General features: G+C 31.5%; 1 protein-coding gene across 1 annotated transcript in view; it reads right to left on the bottom strand.

Annotated features, from left to right (window-relative positions):
- Window positions 1-23,108, bottom strand: part of PEX7 (peroxisomal biogenesis factor 7) — an 84,480-nt gene that overhangs the window by 10,716 nt on the left and 50,656 nt on the right. Inside the window, exon 8 of the mRNA XM_051997833.1 lies at window positions 21,310-21,365. Within this exon, the coding sequence (XP_051853793.1) occupies window positions 21,310-21,365 (56 nt within the window). The remainder of the gene's footprint in view (window positions 1-21,309; window positions 21,366-23,108) is intronic.

The following is a 23,108-nucleotide window of genomic DNA, read 5'->3' as shown; positions in this document are numbered from 1 at the left end:
CTTCTACCAGGTTTTTGTTGATAGCTAAGGATTTTGAAGGTTTTTATAAATAAAAATAATATGAAGAAATAGGAAAGCAATATAGTGATTAAAATGAAGGAGAATAGTAGCAAAAAAATTCAATATTTTGCATACAGATAAAGAATAATTAAAATTAATATATGTTCTTTAAAAATGCTCCAGAGTTTATGGCTTAAAATATTTTTATTTGAGTTTTTGGTACTAAATTTATAAGACATTTTAAAAAGAACTTTATGTCTCACATAATTTCTGTCCCTCATATTGTTAAATGAAATCTGTAAGAACTTAAAGAATTGTGAAACTGGATTATTAGCTTATTACATTGTACTTTAGTTTTCTTCAATAAAAAGGAATATTATTACTTATTTTGAGGTTAGTTTCCTTAGTGTTGGTTTGTCTTAATGAAATATTGACTAATAAGTTATTGCTGGTCATAAGCAAAGTAAAACATTTTTGCTGAAAATGTCATCATTCATAGCTATTCTGAACCTTGACTCATATCTCACCAAACATTTGAGGCTATTCATTATGACCTTCCTCTCCTCCTCTTCTTTTCTCTAATTCCCCTGATAGCATTATCCAAAATCTCCCTCACTCTAATCTTTGATGAAGAAGTCATCCTTCTAGTCAAAATCAATCTCAGCAGATAATACCTTTTATTTTATTCCTTTCTGAATTCACCAACAGATTATCCCATCACTTCCCCTGTATCTCACTAATCTTCAATCTCTCCTTATCTATTCATTCCTTCCCAATACCTACACACATCTCTGGGTCTTCCAGTCTTTAAAAACCAAACAAAAATCTTCACTAAATCCTACTATCTGCACTGTCATCCTTAATCTCTGTTCCCATTTTCAGCTAAACTCTGAAAGAGCTACTGCAAAAACAAAACAAAACAAAAAAATCCATTTGTCCAAAATTATTTACATATTATTTATAGAAGCTTTTTTTATGGTAGCTAAAGAAAAACTTTGTCCATACTAACACTGTTTTACTGATATGGGTACTGTAATAACTCACTTATTTGAAAGCTGCCTATGCAGCAACCTTCAAAAGACCAGCGAGCTGACAAAATAGATGTCAAAAGATTCATAAGGTTCATATATTTTACTCACTGGAAATCTCCTTATAGTTTCATTCAAAACCTATTTACTTATTTGGGACCCATTTTTAATTACCCTGGTTATAAAAGGGGTTCCTTTTGGTAGAAACATCGATAACAGCAAGAAATTATAACAGCATATAACATAGATAATATAAAAGTATACAAAACTGGAAAAAATTACCTTTAAAGATAAATAATCCTGCAAACCTCAGTAATTTTGCTGATATTCTTCCTTAGTCTCAATTATTGTAATAATTCATGTGCATCATTATGATCCTAAGTCAATAAAAGGGTTAAATATACTCTGTTTAAAAGATTGGGGAAATATATGATATAGTTTTAGAAATGTGCTACCGAAAGTGGTTAAATTTTTTAAATTGATACTTTACAGGGTGAACTTAGATTATCCAGAAAATTAACTTATGTGAAACACTTCATTTTTCTGAAACTGAACAAATGAAATACATAGCCTAATTAAAACAAATTGAAGTCCAATTTGTTTATTTAACAAGCATAGCTCTTTTGATAAGGTATTTCAGCATTTGTATTTGAATTGCTGTTAAAATGAATATCAATAAAATATATTTCTTTCAAAAAAAGCTTCCAGAATTTTGCAAAGATTAAAAGTTAAGCTCCTTTTCCTATTGTTTGTAGAATCCATTCTCTTCTTTTTTTTTTTCCTTCAAAATTGATACATTTACTTATTTTGTCCTAAAACACCACTCATGTACTCCACAGTCTTTCAAAGACTGATAATATTTCAGCAATTATGTATCTTTTAAATCTTTTGGAACTCACTAATGTGGGAATAAACTAGTTAGTTGTTCCTTAATTTTCCTAGAAGTATATGTATCCTTAAAAGGATTCTTATAAATATACTCCGAGTTAGTCATTCACAAAATTTTAAATAACCTAACAAAATGAAATAGAAAGAACTCAGGCAAAAACCTCTTAAGATATTTTTGGGCAAGGGCTTCAGCACAAGCAAACAACATACAGTATAGCTCTCTTTTTTTTTTTTTTATCTTCCTTTTCAGTATATATATATATATATATATTTTTTTTTTTTTTTGCTGAGGCAATTGGGGTTAAGTGACTTGCCCAGGGTCACACAGCCAGGAACTGTCAAGTGTCTGAGGCAGAATTTGAACTCAGGGCTGGTTCTCTATCCATTGTGCCACCTAGCTGCCCCCTTTTCACAACTTCTAAACCTTCCATTTTCTAAAAACTCCAAATTTTATTTTTGGTTTTCCACAATAGCTTTCCTAAAACTAGAGACAAAACATTGATCATATTTCTGATCACTGCACTCACCATTGGGTTTTGAGAGGAAGTTCATTAAGCTTTTTGGTTTGTTTAATAATATAAATTATTGTTGTCTTTTAAAAATAAATAAATAAATAAGTTTCAGAGCATCTGCCAAAAAAGAAAAAGAAAAGAAAAGAAGAAGAGAGGAGAGGGGAGGAGAGGGGAGGAGACTCATTTGGGTGGAGCATTAATAGAGGAAGGGAAGGAAGAAGCTGAAGCATGGCAGGTCAGACTGTGTATGAATATTGCGTAAATATTTATAGGTCAAGAATTGCCTGCACTTGAGAAATAATAATGCCGAAATTTTTTTAGGAAACATTTTAAATTACCCTTTTGATTTATTAAAGAAAAAATGGTCCTTTAAGATTCTACAACAGAGAGAAGTTCTACATATTCAAGGTTAACAACTGACCATAAGTATTGATACCATCAAATTACCAGAATCATAACATTACCTATCTTTAATGGTAATTTAAAGTCTATAACATTTAAAATTTTGACTAAATAATTACCAAAATTTTCAAGTTACATGCAACTTAAATAACTGAACCAAGAGCTAAATATTATAGGTATATGCTTTTAAGATAGTCACTTCTTCCTGGCTTCACCCTTAGTGACCCAAGAATTACTTCAATACTGTTCACACAAGAGTCCTCAAAGTACTCATGAACACAAGTTTTGCACTTAATTTCTTTTTTACAGGAAGGAATTAGACTAATTCTGTAATTGAGGAATCAAATAAATACATCATTTCTAAATAGAATGATGTTTGGTTGTTGAATTTTTTTTTTTTTACCATTAAGTATATAAATATGGTGCCTTTTTGTCTCTTTACTGATCAACATTTAAGATCTGTTATTGCAAATGAATGTACTGAACAGAGACCTCTGTCTACTTAAAAACATTACAGAACTCTAAGGCAATATATTTCATTCAAGTAGCAATTGTAGAGAGACAATGTAATCAGAAGAAGATATCTTGATTGCATTGCTTTTTGCATTGTCTCTATGCCTTGCAATTTACTAAGTGAATAACCAACCATTCTAACTATAAAAATAAAAATGCTATTTCAGAAGTCATACTAAAATTATTTTTGTACGTCACTGCAATTGAACAATAGTGAGCTAAATTACTACTTTTAAGACTATATCGATACATGAGTCTACTTAATACTTTGAAAATTATCATTTATTTGAAAACATATCTCTCTTCAACCATATCTTTCCCCATTTTTAGTTCTTTTTAAAGGCTATATACCTGCTGCTTCTTGGATCTTACCTAATGCTGGCAAGAATTAAATGGCATGATAAAATTTTTTGATTCATTATTTCATTCATATTCTAATAATATGAAGCACAGGGGGAAGCTATATGGCACAGTAGATAAGCACCAGTCCTAGAGTCAGGAGGACCTGAATTCAAATTTAGTCTCCAACACTTAATATCAGTGGGTCTCTAGCAAGTCATTTAATTTCAACTGCCTCCAAAAATAAAACAAACATAATATGAAGCATATTATTATTATATTTATCAGAATTTGCTTGAATCTCATGGTTTATATAGATGAATGGCAAAGTTTTCATGACAGTATTCTCTTCTTTCAAGATGAAAAGTGACTGGACCAACTACTTGCCAACTCACTAGAAAGGTGAGTGGTGCAATTGAAAAACACTGTATTTGAAATCAGAGGACCTGAATTTTAATTCCAGTCCTGGCACTTGTTATTTTTGTGGAGTTGGACAAGTCAATTAATCATATGGGCCTCAGTTTCCTCATCTGAAAAAAACTGCATTTATTGATTTCTAAGGTTCCTAGTCAGGCTATTAAATTAGAGAAAGAATAAATATTAACATAGATTGAAGTCATTCTAATTAAATATCTTAATTATGTTTAAATTCAAAACATATTAATTTGTCAAAATTTTTAAAAAGATCTACTGTAAAAAGGTATTTGAAATGATTTGGTAAGAACATGGTCTTATAGTAGAGACAATATGCAAATATTATGTGCAAACAAGTAAAGATTTATAAAAGACACATATTAACAGAGAAAATTATGGGAGATGAGGAAAGTTTTCCTGTAGAAGATATAATTTTAACTGGGATTTGAAGAAGAAAAGAAGGCAGAGATGAATAGACAGAGCATGAATCAGGAGATTAACTATCTTGTTTTCCTAAGAAAACCAGTGCAGAAAATTTAGGAGTTGAGGACAAGAGGTAGAGTTTGTAAAATATAAAATTTGAAAGATAGGAGAGCAATAAGTCATGAGGGTTTTCAATATTGAACAGAAGATTTTATATTTGATCCTGGAATTGTTTAGGAGTCACTGAAGTTTACTGAATAAGTAGAGTGATAAGGACAGATTTATACTGGCAAGAAAGGTAGAGAGAGACATCTTTTCTAACTTAGTTCCTGTTGGACTTATTGGAGATTGGGGCTTCATGGTGGGTTGGATGGGGTGGGTAAGAACAGCTCAGGGTTCTAGATGCATGGAGATTCATACTTGACCAAGTCTGGGACAGAAAACCGACAGCTTATAGACGTTCACTGCGGACAGGGCTGGAATAAAAGGTATAGAGAGGGGAAAAGAAAAGAGTATTCTGGAAAGAGCTTTGGGAAAAACCTCCGTTGAGAGTGCAATATGAAAGATGATATAGTAAAGGAGACTAAGAAAGGTTTGTGTCAGACAAGAAAAGAACCAAGAGAAGGAAGTTTCATGAAAACCCTCTAAAGCAAAAGTAATTAGGAAGAAAATATAGACAAAGGTATCAAATCCCACAAAGAAGTCAACATGGATGGGAACTAAGAAAAGGCAAACAGATTTGTCAATTAAGGAATCCATGATACCTTTGTAAAGCAGAATATTAGCAGAGTAAGATGATCAGAAACCAGACTTCAAGGAGCTGACCAGTCAGTGAGAGAGAGAAAAAACGTACAGGTAACAATTGTAAACAGCTTATTCTAGAGGTTTGTTTGTTAGGAAAAAAGAGAGATATAAGTTGTTAGCTTGTGAGAATAGTAAAGTCAAGTAAAATATTTTTTTAATTTATTATTTTAAAATTCTGAACTTAATAAGCTAAATAAAATAAGGAAATACACACTGGCCAGTATCATTATTATGCTTTTAAGTTATATAATAAATTTGATACGTAACTCTCAAAGATGTCTTGATTACCTGTGATTCCCCCTGGCCTTCCTTTGATCTCACTTAGGGAGCTGGCAGAACACATTATTTCTCTTCTACCTCTCTACCATTCCCTCCAGTAAATAAAAACAATAATAAAACCTCTATAATAAATATTCACAGTCAAGCAAAATAAATTTCTGTACTAGCCAAATCTAAAAATGTTTTTCATCCTCCTGAATCATGAGTGTCTACATTCTCTGTATCAAAAGGTGGCAGTGCATTTCACTGTTATTATTCTGGAACTGTTGATAATTATTACTGTTGGAATCCTTACAAACTGCTAACTAATTAGAGTTGATCTAATCTTACAAAAAGATGTTTTGGGCAGAACCTGAAACAAGGTACTAAGTAGAACTAATTAGTACAATGCTTGTGTCTGCACCTTTACTCATTGGAGTTCACAAGTATGCCAGCTTCACAAAGTAAACTTTGTAACTTAGTGAGTTCACACCTCCCTTGAAGCAATTTGGGCCAGAGAGCACTATGGGAGAAAACCCATAATCCCTCTTCTCGTATCCCACTCTTTTAATTTTTTCAAAGTTCTTTTTCTTTACATTGTTGTTACTATGTAAATTGTTCTTTGGGTTTGCTCACTTCACTGAGTACCAATCCATACAACTATTTCTGTGCCTCCTTGAAATTGCCTTTTTTCTTCATTTCTTATAGCACAATAGCATTCCAAAGTCTTCCCATTACATCTGGGACATCTCCAATAGTCCCAATCTATGTCTTGCCATGGGACCCAGATGACTCTGAAGAAAAAAGTAAGATTGGTCATTTTATACAGCTTATCTTTACTTAAATCCAACTCACTTGCATGTAATGGCAACACCTCCCTGATGTCATGGTCCTCCATGAGAGGAAAAGACAAACAACAACCAATGTGAGTAGAGCTGCCCCATTGGGGACCCAAAAGAACCAGTCAGTTGGGCAACAATCTTACTTTCTTTTACTGTTTTTTTTTTTTTTTGACTTGGTAAAAGGGCATATTCTTTGCCTTAGTTTTTACCTAGTCTTCATCACTGAATGGGCAATGCTTCAATCAAATTGAGACCTGTTAAAGATCTTAATTTTAAAAAGCCAAAGTCTCCCACTGAATCTAGGGCCATCTCCAACCATCTTGATCTATATTTTGCCACTAGATGCAGAAAACTGTAGAGGAGAAAGTGAAGTTGAGACTTTGCACAGCCCACACTCATTTAAATCCAACTCACTTATATGTCATGGCATCATCTCGCTCTGATTTTGAAAACAAAGGACAAATAACAATTCTATTGCATCATAAGAAAGTCAAAGGATCATGAAAAAAAAAATTACCTGTGATATCTATGAATAGGGCAAGAATTCGTGACCAAAAAACAGATACACAGTCAAAGGAGGTAAAATAGAAATTTTTGTTTATGTAAAAAAGTTTTACATAAAACCAATATAGGTAAATTAAAAAAGAAACAGGAAATTGTGAGAAGAAAAAACTTTACAACAAATTTCTTTGGAAAAAAGATCTTAATTCTAAAATATACAGAGCTCTGAATCAAATTTATAAAAATTAAAGCCATTCTCCAATTTATAAGTCGTCAAAAGATATGAATGGACAATTTTCAGAAGAAATTCAAGCTATCAATATCACATTTAAAAAATGCTTTCAACTACCAATAATTGGAGAAATGAACATTCAAAGAACTCTGAAATATCACCTCACACTCATCAAACTGGCTAAGTTGACAAAAATGTAAAATGACAAATGCTAGTGGGGCTGTAGGAAAATGGATTCTTTAATGCATTAGTGGTAGAGCAGTAAACTGGTTCAATGATTCTAGAAAGCAATTTGGAATGATGCCCAAAAAGTCATTAAACTGTGTGTACCCTTGACCCTGCAATATTGATACTAAGTCTATACCTCAAAGAGATCAAAGGAAGAAAAAAGACACACATGTACAAAAATATTTATAGCAGTTCCTTTGTGATAATAAAGAATTAAAAATTGAGGGAATGCCCATCAACTAAAAAATGGTTCAAGAAGTTATGACATAGGAATGTGATGGAATATTAGTAAGAAATAATGAAGGGGATGGCTTCAGGAAAAACCTGGCAAGTATTAGAGAACTGATGCAAAGTAAAATAAACAGAATCAGATTAATTTATACAATTACTGTAACGTTATAAAGGTAATCAACTTTGAAAAACTTAGGAACTAACAATTTCAAAAGATTCATAATGAAATGAAACTATTTCTATCTTCAGATAAAGAGTTGACAGATTGAAACAAACTTTTTTTTCTTCTTTTTGGACAAAACTAATGTTTGAATTTATTTTGTATGAGTATACATATTTATAATAGGCCTTTTTTTCTTGTCATCTCAATGTGTGAGGAAAAAGAAAGGGAGAGATGATTTAGAATTCAAAATTAAATCTGTTTTTGTTTTTGTTTTGTTTTAATTAAAGCTTTTATTTTTCAAAACATGCATGGATGATTCTTTGACATTAATCCTTGCAAAACCTTGTGTTCCAATTTTTCCACCATTCCCCCCACCCCTCCCCTAGATGGCAAGTAGTTCAATATTTGTTAAACATGGTAGAAGTATATATTCAATCCAATATGTGCATATATATTTATATAATTATCTTGCTGCACAAGAAAATCAAATCAAACCAGAAAAAAAAAAATGAGAAAGAAAATAAGATGCAACCAAACAACAAAAAGAGTGAAAATGTTATGTTGTAAACCATACTCAGTGTGCACAGTCCTCTCTCTGGGTGTAGGTGGCTCTCTTCATTACAGGACCATAGAAATTGGTCTGAATCATATAAGTCTCTCCAGGCTTCTCTGAAATCATCTTGCTTATTGTTTCTTACATAATAATATTCCATAACATTCATATACCATAATTTATTCATTCATTCTCTAATTGATAGACCTCCACTGAGTTTCCAGTTTCTTGCCACTACAAAGGCTGCCACAAACATTTTTGCACATGTGGGTCCCTTTCCTTCCTTTAAGATCTCTTTGGGATATAAGCCCAGTAGAAACATGGCTGGGTCAAAGGATATGCACAGTTTGATAATTTTTTGAGCATAGTTCCAAATTGCTCTCCAAAATGGTTGGATCCATTCACAATTCAAGTGATAGATTTAAAGGGTAGGTTGAAGCATATTAATATTTTTATTAAGATAATATTAAAAACATGTCACAGCTCCACATTATTTCTTTAAACATATAAATACCATGAATAGTTAAGTGAAGAAAAGCAAAATGAAAGTAGAACATAAAAGGAATATTACTATTTGTTTGCCGATTTTTGACAAATGCTAGAAATGCATATTAATTACATTGGGAGGGAAAAAGAAATGGAGAAGTGGAGGAGAAAAGGGGAGTGGGAGGGAAACATACACACTCAGAGGTATATGCACACACACATACACACACACACACACACACATATACACACACAATTTTACTCATATTTGGTATGTGACAAGTACTTCCAAGATCTGAACTTTGGTGATTCAGTCTTAAAGCACCTCCCATACCATGATGAGCCATGAGAAAAAAATACCAAAGAACAAAGTTCACCATCTAGCCAATACTGATTTGCATAGGCTTACCAAGTTCATTTCCACTAAAGAAAATGTACCAGATATTATAATTTCTTACATACCCCTATATTTCCACCTAAAAATCTATTACTTTTATGTGATTATTAATGTCTCTGCCTCAGGGAAACTTAAACACACACATTTAAAATGGAACTATTTGCAGACTAGACTTTACCATCAGAGTGAAGGATATCACAACAAAACTTAATTAAGAACTATGAAACCAAGAAATTAGGTTCATTTGTAAAATGTGTATAGTACAACAAAATCCTTACAAAAGCTTAGGGAAAGTAGATAAATGTTAAGCAATTTTATTTTTCAGTTTTGTCACAAATGCCTTTATTTCCACCAATTTTTTATACTCTACATATCATCCCTATTCCTGAAAGTGACCACTTCTGACAAGTCACCACAATATCAGATCCTTAAGTATCAAAATTTCTCTTATTTTTGATTCTCTAAAGGTCTAGCATAATCTTGCACAATGAATGGATACTGAATAAATGTTCTATTTATAAACAAATGTGAATTAGGAGGTTTTTCTAATATCAGGAGTTAGAAGCCAATTCTGTATTTGTCTTAAAGCAAATACTTTGACACTGAAATTTGTACTGAAGCTAATGTAGAAGGATAAAATTTTAAACTTATATAAATAGATAAAGATATAGATCTTTTGTGATTTTGCAAATCCAAAACAACTTCTGAAAATGTTATTAGTACCATTTCACAAGTCATAGAAAGATTTTTTTAAGGTTAAATTTTTTAAAATATAGTACAGATGAATTTTAAAATATTAACTTAAAAGATTAAGTAAAGTCATAATTACAAAATGGATGAGAGTATAAATTCACCTGGTGTTTGTTATGTTTACTTTGGTTGACCTTTTTGTGGTGAAGGGAGGGTTGGTAAAGTTGAAATATAAGGTTTGTGAGACAAGAGTACATATTCACCTATACTTTCTGCCTGTTTACTCTGACTGACCTTTTTTTATAGGTAAGGGGAGAAAAGAGAAATATCTGCACATGAAAATCTCTGTGCCAATAAAAAGAAGCTCATCGACCATTTAAGAGTTAAGACACTTACTCTGCAAAGGCAAATCTCATAACAGTAAATGTGACAAAGATAAAGGTATTTCTCTGGTTGGCATATTGATTTAAAGTTTCCAAGAAATCTTTAAGATAATTTTTTTTCCTATTTATATGGCATAAACCATATTAAAACTACACATGTTATTTCCTAATTAAAAAGATACCATTAAACATGTGATTTATTTTAAATAAGTGATTTTGTGTGTGTGTATGTGTGAGAGCATTATCTGACTCAGTTTGATCAAGGAAACATGAAACTACAATATGGAAAGATAACACTAAAAGAAAGCTTAAGAAATATATGAGAATATAATATAAGTCAAATCACCAAGCATTTTTAAATATCAATATTATTTTATATATTATTCCAGGGTATAAAGTACTGAAGATATTTTTAAAAAATAAAAGGCAGATAGTAAAATATTAAATAGAATTAATAAAATTTGAGAAAAATAGAAAAAAAAACATTTAACATCAGGGTTATGCCAGTGATGCTAAACAGCTTTAAATTCACAGAACACAAAAATGCCAGAAAGATGAAAAGTAGAAGTGCGCTAATAGAATATGATGCATATAAGGTATTATATATTTCAATAATGAGAGTAGTATCACAAAAGATATTAAGAAGTTGAATGTGCCATGTATCAAGATTGAGGTATAAGAGACAAACTACCTGAGTGTTGCATTAGTCTTCACAAAATAATTTTTAAATTGAGAAGACGGGTCTTCTGATGGGGATTTATAGAAGATACAATCACACAGAATTAAAAGGCCATTGAAGTACTAACAGAACATCTCTAAAGACAACTATGGAAATTGAATGTGGATCAAAACATAGTATTTTCACTTTTTGTTATTGTTTGCTTTTTTTTCTCATTTTTTTCCTCTTTTGATATGATTTTTCTAGCACAGCATGACAAATCTGGAAATATGGTTAGAAGAATTGTACATGTTTAACCTATATTGGATTGCTTGCAGTCTTGGGGAAGAGGAAAAAAAGAGAGAGGGAGAAAAATTCAGAAAACAAAGTTTTGCAAAGATGAATATATGAAATTATCCTTGCCTGTATATGGAAAAATACAATACTTTAAAAAATCATTTTTAAAAAATTAAATTAAATTTTAAAATGCCACATCTCACAGAACACCAAAACAAAACAACAAAAACGAATATTTTTAGAAAATAAATTAGTAAAAAAGGTTTTTGTTTTTGTTTTTGTTTTTTAGCATTTGAAGTAAAATTTACCCCATCTTCTAGGTCAATTAACTAAGGAATTAATCAACATTTGTGCTTTATCATGGCACATTAAGTACAATAGAAATGGTACTAGAGTTGGAGTCAAAAGAAATAGATTTCAATTCTGACTTTGCATCTTATTACCTAGATGATATTGGGCAAGTCACTTAAATCTCTGTAACTCAGCTTCTTCATCTATTGAAAAAAAAAAAAAAAAAAGAGGTCAAACTAGATTACCTCAAAGTCCCTACCAACACTAAATCTCTGTAAAATCCTATTAATTACTAGCTTAAATTGTTAAATAATCTAATGTTAAAATCACATCTTTTAAATATTTGGCAAGAAAATAAATAGATTTAAAACAATGTGGAAAAGGTACAATGTTGTTATTCAATGTTTTTAATAAAGTTTAATTCTTTATGACTCCATTTAGGGTTTTTAGGTATGGTTTGTCATTTTCTTCCCCAGCATATTTTACAGATGAAGAAATTAAAGCAAACAGGATTAAGTGATTTGCCCAGAATCACACAGATTTTAATAAGACCAGATTTTAACTTGGGTTTCCCTGACTCCAGGGCTGGTCCTTTATTTATTGTGACATCTTGACTTACAATTTAATTTTATTGTAATAATTGGCTTCTTTATTTCTTTGCTTTTTTTTGCATTTTCAATTCATTTTTTAAATTTTATTATTATTTTAATAGCATTTTATTTTCCCTTCAGTTATATGTCAAGAAAATTTTTAGTATTCATTTTTACAAGATTTTGAATTCCAAATTATTTTTCCTCCTAAGCCTCCTTTCTTCGGAAGATAGGCAATTTGATATAGTTTACAGACATGCTATCATGTAAAATATATTTCCACATTAGTCACATTGTGAAAGATGAAACAAACCAAAAGGAACAAAAAGTAAATAAAAATATATACTTTGCTCTGCACTCAGAATCCATCAGTTCTTTATTTGGATAAGGATAGCATTTTCCTTTATTGATCCTTTGTAATTGTCTTTGATCATTATGTTGATGAGAAGAGCTAAGTCGTTCATAATTAATCATCACACAGTAGTTCTGCTCATTTCATTTTGTATTAGTTTGTACAAGTCCAGGTTTTTCTAAAATCTGCCTGTTCAGCATTTCATATTGTATACTAGCATCTATTATATTCATTTGCCACAGCTTTTTCAGCCATTCTTCAATGGCTGAGTGCCCCTTCAATTTCTAATATTTTGTTGACATTAAAATAGCTGCTATAATTTTTTTTTGCACATGTAGGTCTTTTTTTTTTTTTAAATATAATAGACCTAGTAGTAGTATTGCTAGATCAAAGGGTCTGCACAGTTTTTCTGCCTTTTTGGCATAGTTTTAAATTGCTTTCTAGAATAGTTGGATCAATTCATAATTCTACCAATGGAGCATTAGTGTACCAATTTTCACATATCCTCTCCAACATATCAGTTTCCTTTTCTGTCAGGTAAGTCAATTTGACAGGTGTGAGGTGGTGTCTCAGAATTGTTTCAATTTGCATTTCAATAATAAAAAGAGATTTTATGGCATATGCATATAGATAATTTTGATTTCTTCATCTGAAAACTGCCTGTTCATATTCTTTAACCATTTATCATTTGGATAATGGCTTGTATTCTTTGAGTCAGTTCTCTATGTATGTGAGGAATGATAATTCTTATCAGAGAACTTTGCTATAAAGATTGTTTCACAGATTTCTGCTTTACTGCTAATCTTGGTTGCATTGGTTTTGGTTGTAAAAAGGTCCTTAAATTTAATATAATAAAAAATGATCCAATTTGTATTTTGTAATGTTATCTCTTTTTTGGTCACGAATTTTTCCCCTACCCTTAGATCTGACAGACTATTCCTTGCTCTTCTAATTTGTACATTCACAGTTATGATTGTTACTTGCGCATTTCCCTTCATCTTATTCTTCCTTGCGTTTGTCTTCTTTTACTGTGTTCTTTCTTGCCACTAGTGTTTTGTTTCTATCTACTGCCTCCTCTGATCTGCTCTTTCTTTTGTCTTCATCTCCTTTACTTAATCTCTTCCCCTTATTCTTCAAGTAAGATCGACCTCTATGTTCAACTGATTATATACATTATTTCCTCTTTGAGCTAACACTCTTTAGAGTAGGTTCAAGTGATGCTCATCATCCACCCTCCCATCTTCCCCTCCACTGTAATAGGTCTTTCACTTTACCCCAATCCACCTCTCTTTTCCTTTTGCAGCCAGTGTACTCCTCTTTTTCATCCCTTAATTTTTTGTCATTCCCTCAAATTCATCTTACAAACCATACTCTGTTTATGTATAGTTCTGTTAGCTGTACTATTAGCAATACAATTTTTAAGAATGACAAGCATCATCTTCTGGTAGGGATATAAAAGTGAGCTCTATTGAATCCCTGTCTTTTTTCCTTTTTACCTATGTATGCTTCTCTTAGGTTTTGATGTCGGAAGCCAAATTTTTGGCTTAGTTCTGGTCTTCTCCTTATGAAAGTTTGAAATATTTGTATTTTCATTGAATGACCATTTTTTCTCTTGATTCTTAATTTTGTAAGGTAAGTGATTCTTCATTATAGTACTAGTTCCTTTGCCTCCCAAAATAGCATGACTTCTAGACCTTTAATGTTGCAATTGCCAAGTTCTGTGTAATCCTGATATTATTATTGACTACTGAATATTGATATTGATTATGACTCCCTGATATTTGCTCTATTTCTTTCTGAGCACCTGCAGTATTTTTTTTGAACTGATAATTCTGAAATTTGACTACAATATTCTTTTAGAGTTTTTATTTTGGAATTTCTTTCATGAGGAAATTCTTTCAATGCCTATTTTGCCCTCTCGTTACAGGACATCAGGAGAATTTTTCTTGAAAATTTTTTGAAAGATACTTCCAAATACTCCTTTTGATTATGATTTTCAGGTAGTACAATAATTCTGATACTATCTCTCCTGGATCTATTTTCGAAGTCAATTGTTTTTTTCATGAGGTATTTTACATTTCCTTCCATTTTTTCATTCTTTTGAATTTATTTGATTGATTCTTGATGTCTTAGAGTGTTAGGAGCTTCCACCTGCCCAATTCCAATTTTTTAAGGTGGTGTTTTCAATTAGCTTTTGTACTTTATTTTCCATTTGGCTAATTGTATTCTTTAAGGAAGTATTTTCTTCAGTGGATTTTTGTTATGTCTTGTTCCATTTGATCAATTCTACTACTTAAAACAGTTTTCCAAGCTATTGGGTTTTTTTCATGATTCTCTTGCATCACTCAAATTTCTTTTCTCAATTTTTCTTTTATCTCTCTCATATGATTTTAAAGCTCCTTTTTGGCTCTTCCACATGAGTTCTTTTGGGGCTTGAGATCACGTTCCATTTTTCTTTGGGTTTTTTTCCCATAAGTGTTGTGATATTATTATCCTCTTCTGAATTTCTTGTGATGTTTCTTGTCACCGTAATAACTTTCTATGGTTAAATTCTTTTTTGTTGTTTTATATTCTTCCTTTTTTTTTTTGGCCTTTCTTTCCTTTTATATTCAAGTTCTGCTCCCAAGGTGGGAGGAATACTGTCCCAGGCTTCTTATGAAAGTGGCTACAGGCCCTGGCTACTTACCTGGTGTTGTACTGATGTTACCCTGCGGCCAACCCTCATGTCTAGTGCTGAATTGAGGGGCTGGTGCTGTTGGAGGCAGTTTACCTGATGCTGAATTGAGGTATATGGAGTGTGCTGAAGTTGAGCAGGGCCTGTCTGTTTGCTTGAAGTTATGCTGAAGCACGACCACTAGTGGTCTGGCCACTGGAAGATGCATGGTTGCCTGGGGCTACACTGAAGTACATGGTAGTTTGTTGGCTCCCCTGTGATATACTATGACACTTGGGGAGGTCCTGGCATTGGCATTCACCTGCTTCTCCACATTAGGATTCAGGATCTCCTGCAGGTTTGTTGAGGTGGAGCTTTGTTGCCAGCCTACTGGGAAATTTCCTCTCCTAAAATGTTTTTACCTAAGAAGAACCCTTCCATCCAATCTTCAAAGTTTCCTGGGCTAAAAATTGGTTAAGTCTGTTTCCTTGCTGGTTCTGTTGCTCCAAGACCTGTTTTTGGGTACTATTTTATGATTGTCTGGAAATGAATATAGGAAAGTTACAACCATTTACTGATTATTCCACTATTTTTGCTCCCAGAAGTTCAATCTACTTCTTTGCTTCTGAAGTAATTTGGAAATATGTTCAATAAAAGAAGACTTTTCAAAATCCAAATAATGTATTTATGGTCTCTCTCACCATTCACTAAATATGATTTGCATAGTAAATCTGGCAGTACATACAAGGGACAAAGGGAGAAAATGACAAAGCAACAACAGAAATAATGCATGTTTTTATACAGCAATATAAAGTGTGATATCTTCATTGAATAAACTTAAGAATGAATGAATTCATATAGCAAAAGAGCAATAAAATTTCATTCTTATTTGCATCTAACACACTCAATAATTAAAACTTCATCTGATAGTAATAAGGAAATTCTTGATATCTTTTGAAAAAGAAATCAGTTCTTTTTGATTACTTGGATTTAGTTTTAGTTCCATTGTAGGACTAGGCTCCCTTCTTTGGGAAAAGCTAGACTTAAGCTAAGCTAGGCTAAACATAGATAGCATCTTATGTGTGGGTTACCTAAAGATTTAGTGAATAAACATAGTGAGAAGACTTTATTATTTAGGAGCAGATAATTTAGAAGAATAAAATAATCACATGATTATAAGGTTTTTCAAAAGGCTAAATTTACCTTTCTGATAGAAAGGGAGTTTGACCAGAAGCCAAGTTTACCATTCTGGAAGCTGGAGAAAAGTTAGCCAGAAATTAAATCCCCTTTTCTTTTTCTTTAGCTAGAATGCAAGTTGAATCATGGACCTTGTTAAGGGAGATAAGGCATAATTGCTAATCACTGACCACAAGTTCCTCTTTCCTAATATTCTTTTTGATTACAAGAGATACTACCTAAAGGAAAGGATGTCTGGCATTGGATTTAAAAAATCCGGGAGAAGCTAAGTAGTCAGATCATTTGTTTTATCTAATTTAATTATGTTCAAAACAAGTTTCTATAATTTTTTTCAATTCTTTTTTATTATATAAAAATCATCTCTGTAAATTACTCTTTGTCTCTGTCCTCTGAGGTGTCAGGTCACTTGATTTAATATGCAAATTATATCTTTTCAAATTAAATCACAGATGGCTTAGTAATTTGGTTTTCAATTTCCTTTTTATTTCAGATAATCAATTTTAACACTTTCATTTTAATGTTAAAGCATTTAACTATAACATTCTGAAAATAAGTTTAACATATCCAGTAAAATAGGCTAAAGAATGCTCTTATTTAAAAGTAATATATTATGGAGGATTTAACAGGAGCTAGAATCTGGCACTGAGATCTGCATTATCTTTAGTGTTAAAAACATAAACAACCATTTGAGGTTTTTGACCTTAGACATTTTCCCTGCTTTTCTCTTTTATGGTATTAATGAACATTAATCATGCAATTCATTCTTCAGAGATTAAATTCAACTAAATTCACATCACACTGCTTTAAAATCTAATAAGAGGTCATCTTCTTTGACCTTTCCTTTCAATAATTACCACATAGAACCATATCACTGAGTTCGTGAACTTTAAATACTACTAAAATCATATTCCATCGAAAGTCTAAGGAATGGCTAGAAACCCAAGGGAAAACTTAAATGACTTTTCTTTTAATTATTTTGAAAAACGAAAATTCACCTGTCAAACTTGTATTTATTTTCCATTCATTTCCCTTTATAAAGGATTCAGATTTTCTATTGTCACACACATTTCTACTGACCTCAATTTATATTTAGTTTCTGAGAACAAACTAAAGCTTAGTAGTTACCACATAAGTCAATATGAAAAGCTTTGCTTCTAAAGAAAAAGACAGCTTTATCTGTATGTTCTGCTATTATTTAATGAAAACAAATTTTCTTTTCACATTTCAATTCAAATAAAATATTCATCTATTTTGCAAAGGCAAATTAGTAGTGGTAAAATTCTCTGTAAATCTGGTATAAAAATGCTACCAAAATGAGAGCCATCATTTGCAAACCAGTATAAAATTCACAGTTTCCCAAATCATCCCATCAAAATACTACTCATTACTAGAATGTCCATATCAGATAAAATGAAAATGTAAATGCCACAAAGTTTAATTCTGACAAAAAATTTGGATGTACACAGTACTTAAAACTTCCCAAAGCACTTTCTTCACCACCCTATAAATAGAGAGCACAAACAGTTTTTGGAGGACACTAAGGCTTTGAGAAAAAGTGATTTGCTCAAAATCACACAGCAAGGTATCTTAGAGGTAGAATTTAAACTCATATTGACTAACTACAAATACAGTTACCTATGCATTCTGCCCTTGTGTTTTTGAAATATGCCCAGATTCTTTATACATAATTCCTCGAAATATATAGTTACTGGAATTTAATATCTTTCACAATTCATTCATATAATTTAACACATCAAATATTTATTTTGTGTTCTGCTAGGAGTTCTGGGTTCTGCCATCTGCAAAGTTACTTTGTTTTGTCAGATGCTGCTATTCAGTAATCACTATTTAAAATAATCATGAAGAAACAAACACCATGAAGACCACTTTCCAGTTTCAAAACCAGCTCAAACATAACAGGAAGCCTAATGTATGATAGTCTAATGATAGCAGATATTACAGCAGGTATTAATTTGGTCACAAAGCAATGTATTTCCTTTGAAAAATGAACTGGAAATCTGAAAAGGCAGTAAAATGAACTCTTGAACAATTGGATGTGAACACCAGATAAAGTTAATAACAGTCAAAAGTTTGGAAGAACTCACCAGCACAACAACTAGATAGATAGGTAGACAAATAGATGTACAGATAAATAATATAGACACAGTCATATAAGTTTATAGTTTTCACTTCACTTAAGTCTTTTTTGGTAGCCACTTTGTCTGACCCTAGAAGGATCTGTGATATCTGGAGAGGCCATTCTTCAAGTAAAACATTTGCAAGCTCAAAAGATGGGTTGTAAAAGAAAGGATTTTAAGGAAAGAGGGGAAGAGAATAATGATTTATTACATGCCTATTATGTGCTAGGTACTGTGCTAAGAATTTCATAAATATTATCTCAATTATCTTCATAATCCTGCAAATAGGTGCTATTAAGCTCCCCAATTCATAGGTTAAGTAGCATATCTAGGGTCACATGGTTAGTAAGCATCTGAGGCTATATTTAAACTCTTCTTGATTCGAAGCCCAGCTCTCTTTACCACTATGGCACCAGTTGCCTAAGACAAAAGTAAATGCACAAATCTTGGTTAAAAAAGTGAAGGAAGAGTCCAAGATGAAAGGGAACCATGTAGCTAACTGTAAGATTATGTGAAAGCATTTCTGTTTAGCTAGAAGAAGAAGAAGAAGAAGAAGAAGAAGAAGAAGAAGAAGAAGAAGAAGAAGAGGAAGAGGAAGAGGAAGAGGAAGGAGGAGGAGGAGGAGGAGGAGGAGGAGGAGGAGGAGGAGGAGGAGGAGAAGAAACAATTATTTTCTTTTGTGTTCCTACTAAGATATCATGTACTAAGCCCCAAAGTAACACCTATTAAAACTGACATATGATACAAGAACCAATGGGAAAAAAAGATAGGGTTTTCATATTCTCTTTTGTTTTGTTTTTCCCTTAAAAGCTTTTTCTGAAATAATAAAAACTGTTAGAGGGAATGTGGGAAAACTGGAACACTAATCCAAAGTTGCTAAATTTGTGAAGTGATCCAACTATTCTGGAGAACAATTTGGAACTACACCCAAAGGGCTACAAATCTGTGCATATCCTTTGCTCCAGCAGTGTCTCTACTAGGCCTGTATCCCAAAGAGATCATTAAAAAGGGAAAAGGACCCAAATATGCAAAAATGTTTGTAGCAGCCCTCTTTGTAGTGTCAGGAAACTGGAAACTGAGTGAATACCCATCAGTTGGAGAATGGCTGAATAAGTTATGGTATATGAATATTATGGAATATTATTGTTCTATAAGAAATGATTCAGCAGGATAATTTCAAAAAGACTGGAAAGACTTACATGAACTGATGCTAAGTGAGGTGATTAGAATCAAGAAAAAGTAGCAATAAGATGATCATCAACTGTGATGCTTTTTTCAATAATGAGGTGATTCAAGGCAATTTCAATAACTTGTGATGGAAAGAGCCATCCACCTACTGAGAGAAGACTATGAAGATTGAAAGTGGATCACAGCACTGTATTTTCACATTTTTTTTTGACATTTGTTTGCTTGTTGTTTTTTTCCATTCACATTTTCCCCCCTTTAGATCTGATTTATTTTGCACAACATGATAAATGTGGAAATATGTTCAGAACAATTGCACATGTTTAACCAATAATGGGTTACTTGCTGTCTAGGGAAGGGAGAAATAGAGGAGAGAGGAAGAAGAATTTGGAACACATGGTTTTGCAAGGGTGAATGCAAGATTTTACATGTATTTTGAAAAGTAAAAAGATATTGTTTAAAAGAGCTTTTTTTGGAACTGTTTATCTGCCAAAATGAAAAAAAAGTTAAAATTATGGAACATGGATTTTTGCTTTAGAAAGATGAAAGTTTTAAAGACAAGGTATCAGATTATAATTGCTTTTATAATCTCTAGGATCAGAGATAATATATTAGAAAATAAGTAGAACTGGGAAACATAGCCAATAACTACAACAATGTAAGAGAAAGAACAGTAACAACAATAAAAAATAAATGAAATCTGAATGTTGACATTAATGTCAATAATGACTAATCTTAATCTTAGAAAAGAGATAGGAAAATGCACCTCATTTTCTTTAGTACAGAAGTGAATAAATATCTTATTAGATTTGTTTGATGTATCAATTAGCTTTAGTGGATTGTTTCCCCTCCCCTTCTTTTAAAAAAAATTCTTTGTGATAAAGAAATGACAGAGGATGAAAGGCAGTAACACATTTGAAAATAAAGGTCATTTACAAAGAAAAGATTTTTTTTCTATTTTTTTCAAAAAAATTTTTTTCAAAAGAAAATGAGTATTTTCTGGATATCCTTGGTATCACAGAAAGTGCAATTTTAAAAAATAACAATTTTCTTAGTTTTCATTCAAAAATAAATCCAATGGGTAAATCTGCAACTATGTTTATACTATATAGTTTTAAGTCTAGAATATCTAAAATAATTCTATCAGAAAAATTTTATATAATATACTTTTATAAACCTAAAAAAATACAACTATTACATCTTTTAAAATGAGTTAAAATAAGATAAATTTCTATTCCCTGTCCCCCAAATTCAGATTTTTTTCTTTAAGCAAAATGGTTACCACTTAAGGATTTCAAGAAAATCTGTCTCTCTAATGGGCTGTACATTGGTATATTAAAGAAATGTCAAAAAGATAACTTGACTAATGTTTAGGATCTTTGATTACAGAGGGAAAGTCTTTATTTCTCCTAAGTTTCAGATCATCCCAATATATTCTCTTATTGGACAGTACCCTTTGGGTCTTTTAGACATCTATATTCTTACTTATGGCTAAACTATGAAAATAATTTTTAAAAAGAGTAAATACTAAATATATGTAAGTTAAATTATTTTCTTTTTAGGAATACAAACATTTTTTCACAAAAAAAAATGTCCCTACCACTTAAAAACAGAGCTACTATATGATTTTTAATATTATAATATAATAAAAGCAACTATACCTCACTGTAAAATCATAGGAGCAAGAGGCCAACAAAGAAGCATGAAATGGTGAAAACTGCAAGAGATAAAAAGAAAATTTTTCTGACAATAAAACTTTAAATAAACATTTACAAAATATATAGAAATAACAGCAACTTAACAATTAAGAGTTTCATAAAACACTTTTCTTTCCTGTAAGAAAAAAAAATCCTTACTGAAACAACTGTCTGAATCTGCGATTAACTGCATGACAGTATTTCATTTTTAGTAATGTCCATAGGCATTATTGCAAACTAGAAGTTTTTCAGCTTTACTAATTCAAATTCTACTTTCTTTAATCTTTAATTTAATCCATAAACTTTACTTTGAAATAAAGAACAATGCTAGTTTATAAATTCTCTACCTAAGTCAAATTTTTTCTTGAATAAAGTTCTTATTTAAAAGAAAAAAGCCACTTGGTCTGCTATTTAAGTACTTTGCTAGAGAAAGATAATCCTAAATGTCTGTTGTTTTAAAACCAAAAATTACAATTTGCAAAAATTCAATCTAATCTCTAATTGAATATCACCTGAAAAAGTCCACTTAGAGCCATAAATGACTTTGAAATCCTATGTAAGTTTTCACAACCATAACACATTTTAAATATATTATAGCCACAAGTATCACAACAAATAATCAAGATTAAACATTTCAGTAATTTCTTAATTCTTGCATTTTAGATAATGAAAAATCATTAATTTTATTTCAAAAGTGAAAGATGCAAAGTCAAAAGCAATTACTGATTCAAAAAAAGTTTAAGGAAAAGATTTATAATCTCACTGGTCCAGGAATCTCTTAGGTGAGATAACTCCCTCTATTAATGCAAGTTGGCACTTAGTATTTTGACAACTTATAGTTTTAGAGAGTGCCCACAGTACTGAGTGATTCGGTGACTTGCCCAGAGTTACACAGCCACTGTGTCAAACAAAATCCGAATTCTTTCTTGCTTCAAGATACACTTTCTCCACAATATCTATTGTCTCCAAATAACACTTTTAAAATATAACTAAAATAACTTAATAAATCAATTGTATGCTCTGAAAAGGCTAATTATTGGTATACCTCTTCATATAATACAACATTTCTAACCAGAACTTTAAATAATTCTACATGAGATTTCTCTCAAATAGAAGTGGTATGCATAGGAAAAATCAGATTTTTAAAACATTATAACTGGAGGCAGCTTGGTAATACAGTGAATAAAGCACCAGCCCTAAAGTCAGGAGAATCTGAGTTAAAATCTGGCCTCAGACACTTAACACTTCCTAGCTATATGACCCTGGCTGGGCAAGTCATTAAACCCCAAATGCCTCAACAACAAACAAACAAAAAAATTTATAACTGAAAGAAAAAAAAAAAAATCAGGTGCCATTCCATATGTAGATTTGAAATTATGTCAGGGTTTTCAAGTATGTACAGTATAATCATCTAACTGGAAATATGACCAGGACACTATTACCCTTGTTATCAAATAGATCAAAGTATAGAAATTGAATATAATTCATACAATTATATGATAGGTTTGTTCCAAAGTGCTACAAAAGCAAAAAAGACCAATCCAAAAGCACAATTTCTTACGGGCACTGAAAAACCTTCCCATAAAATTCAGTATACCATCTGTATGCAGTGTATATTACTTTATACAGTAGCTCAGCATTTTGTAAAAAATAACATGCAGTAATAGTATTAAAATCCAGACTACCTGGAGCCTTAGGGAATAAGCCAATTTTGTACAAAGTTTACTCTTTTAAGTATCAGAATTTTTTAAAGTGTTTCATTG

Source organism: Antechinus flavipes, chromosome 4 (genome assembly GCF_016432865.1).
Source record: "Antechinus flavipes isolate AdamAnt ecotype Samford, QLD, Australia chromosome 4, AdamAnt_v2, whole genome shotgun sequence".
Classification (NCBI taxonomy): domain Eukaryota; kingdom Metazoa; phylum Chordata; class Mammalia; order Dasyuromorphia; family Dasyuridae; genus Antechinus; species Antechinus flavipes.
This window is presented reverse-complemented; position numbering and strand designations above follow the sequence as displayed.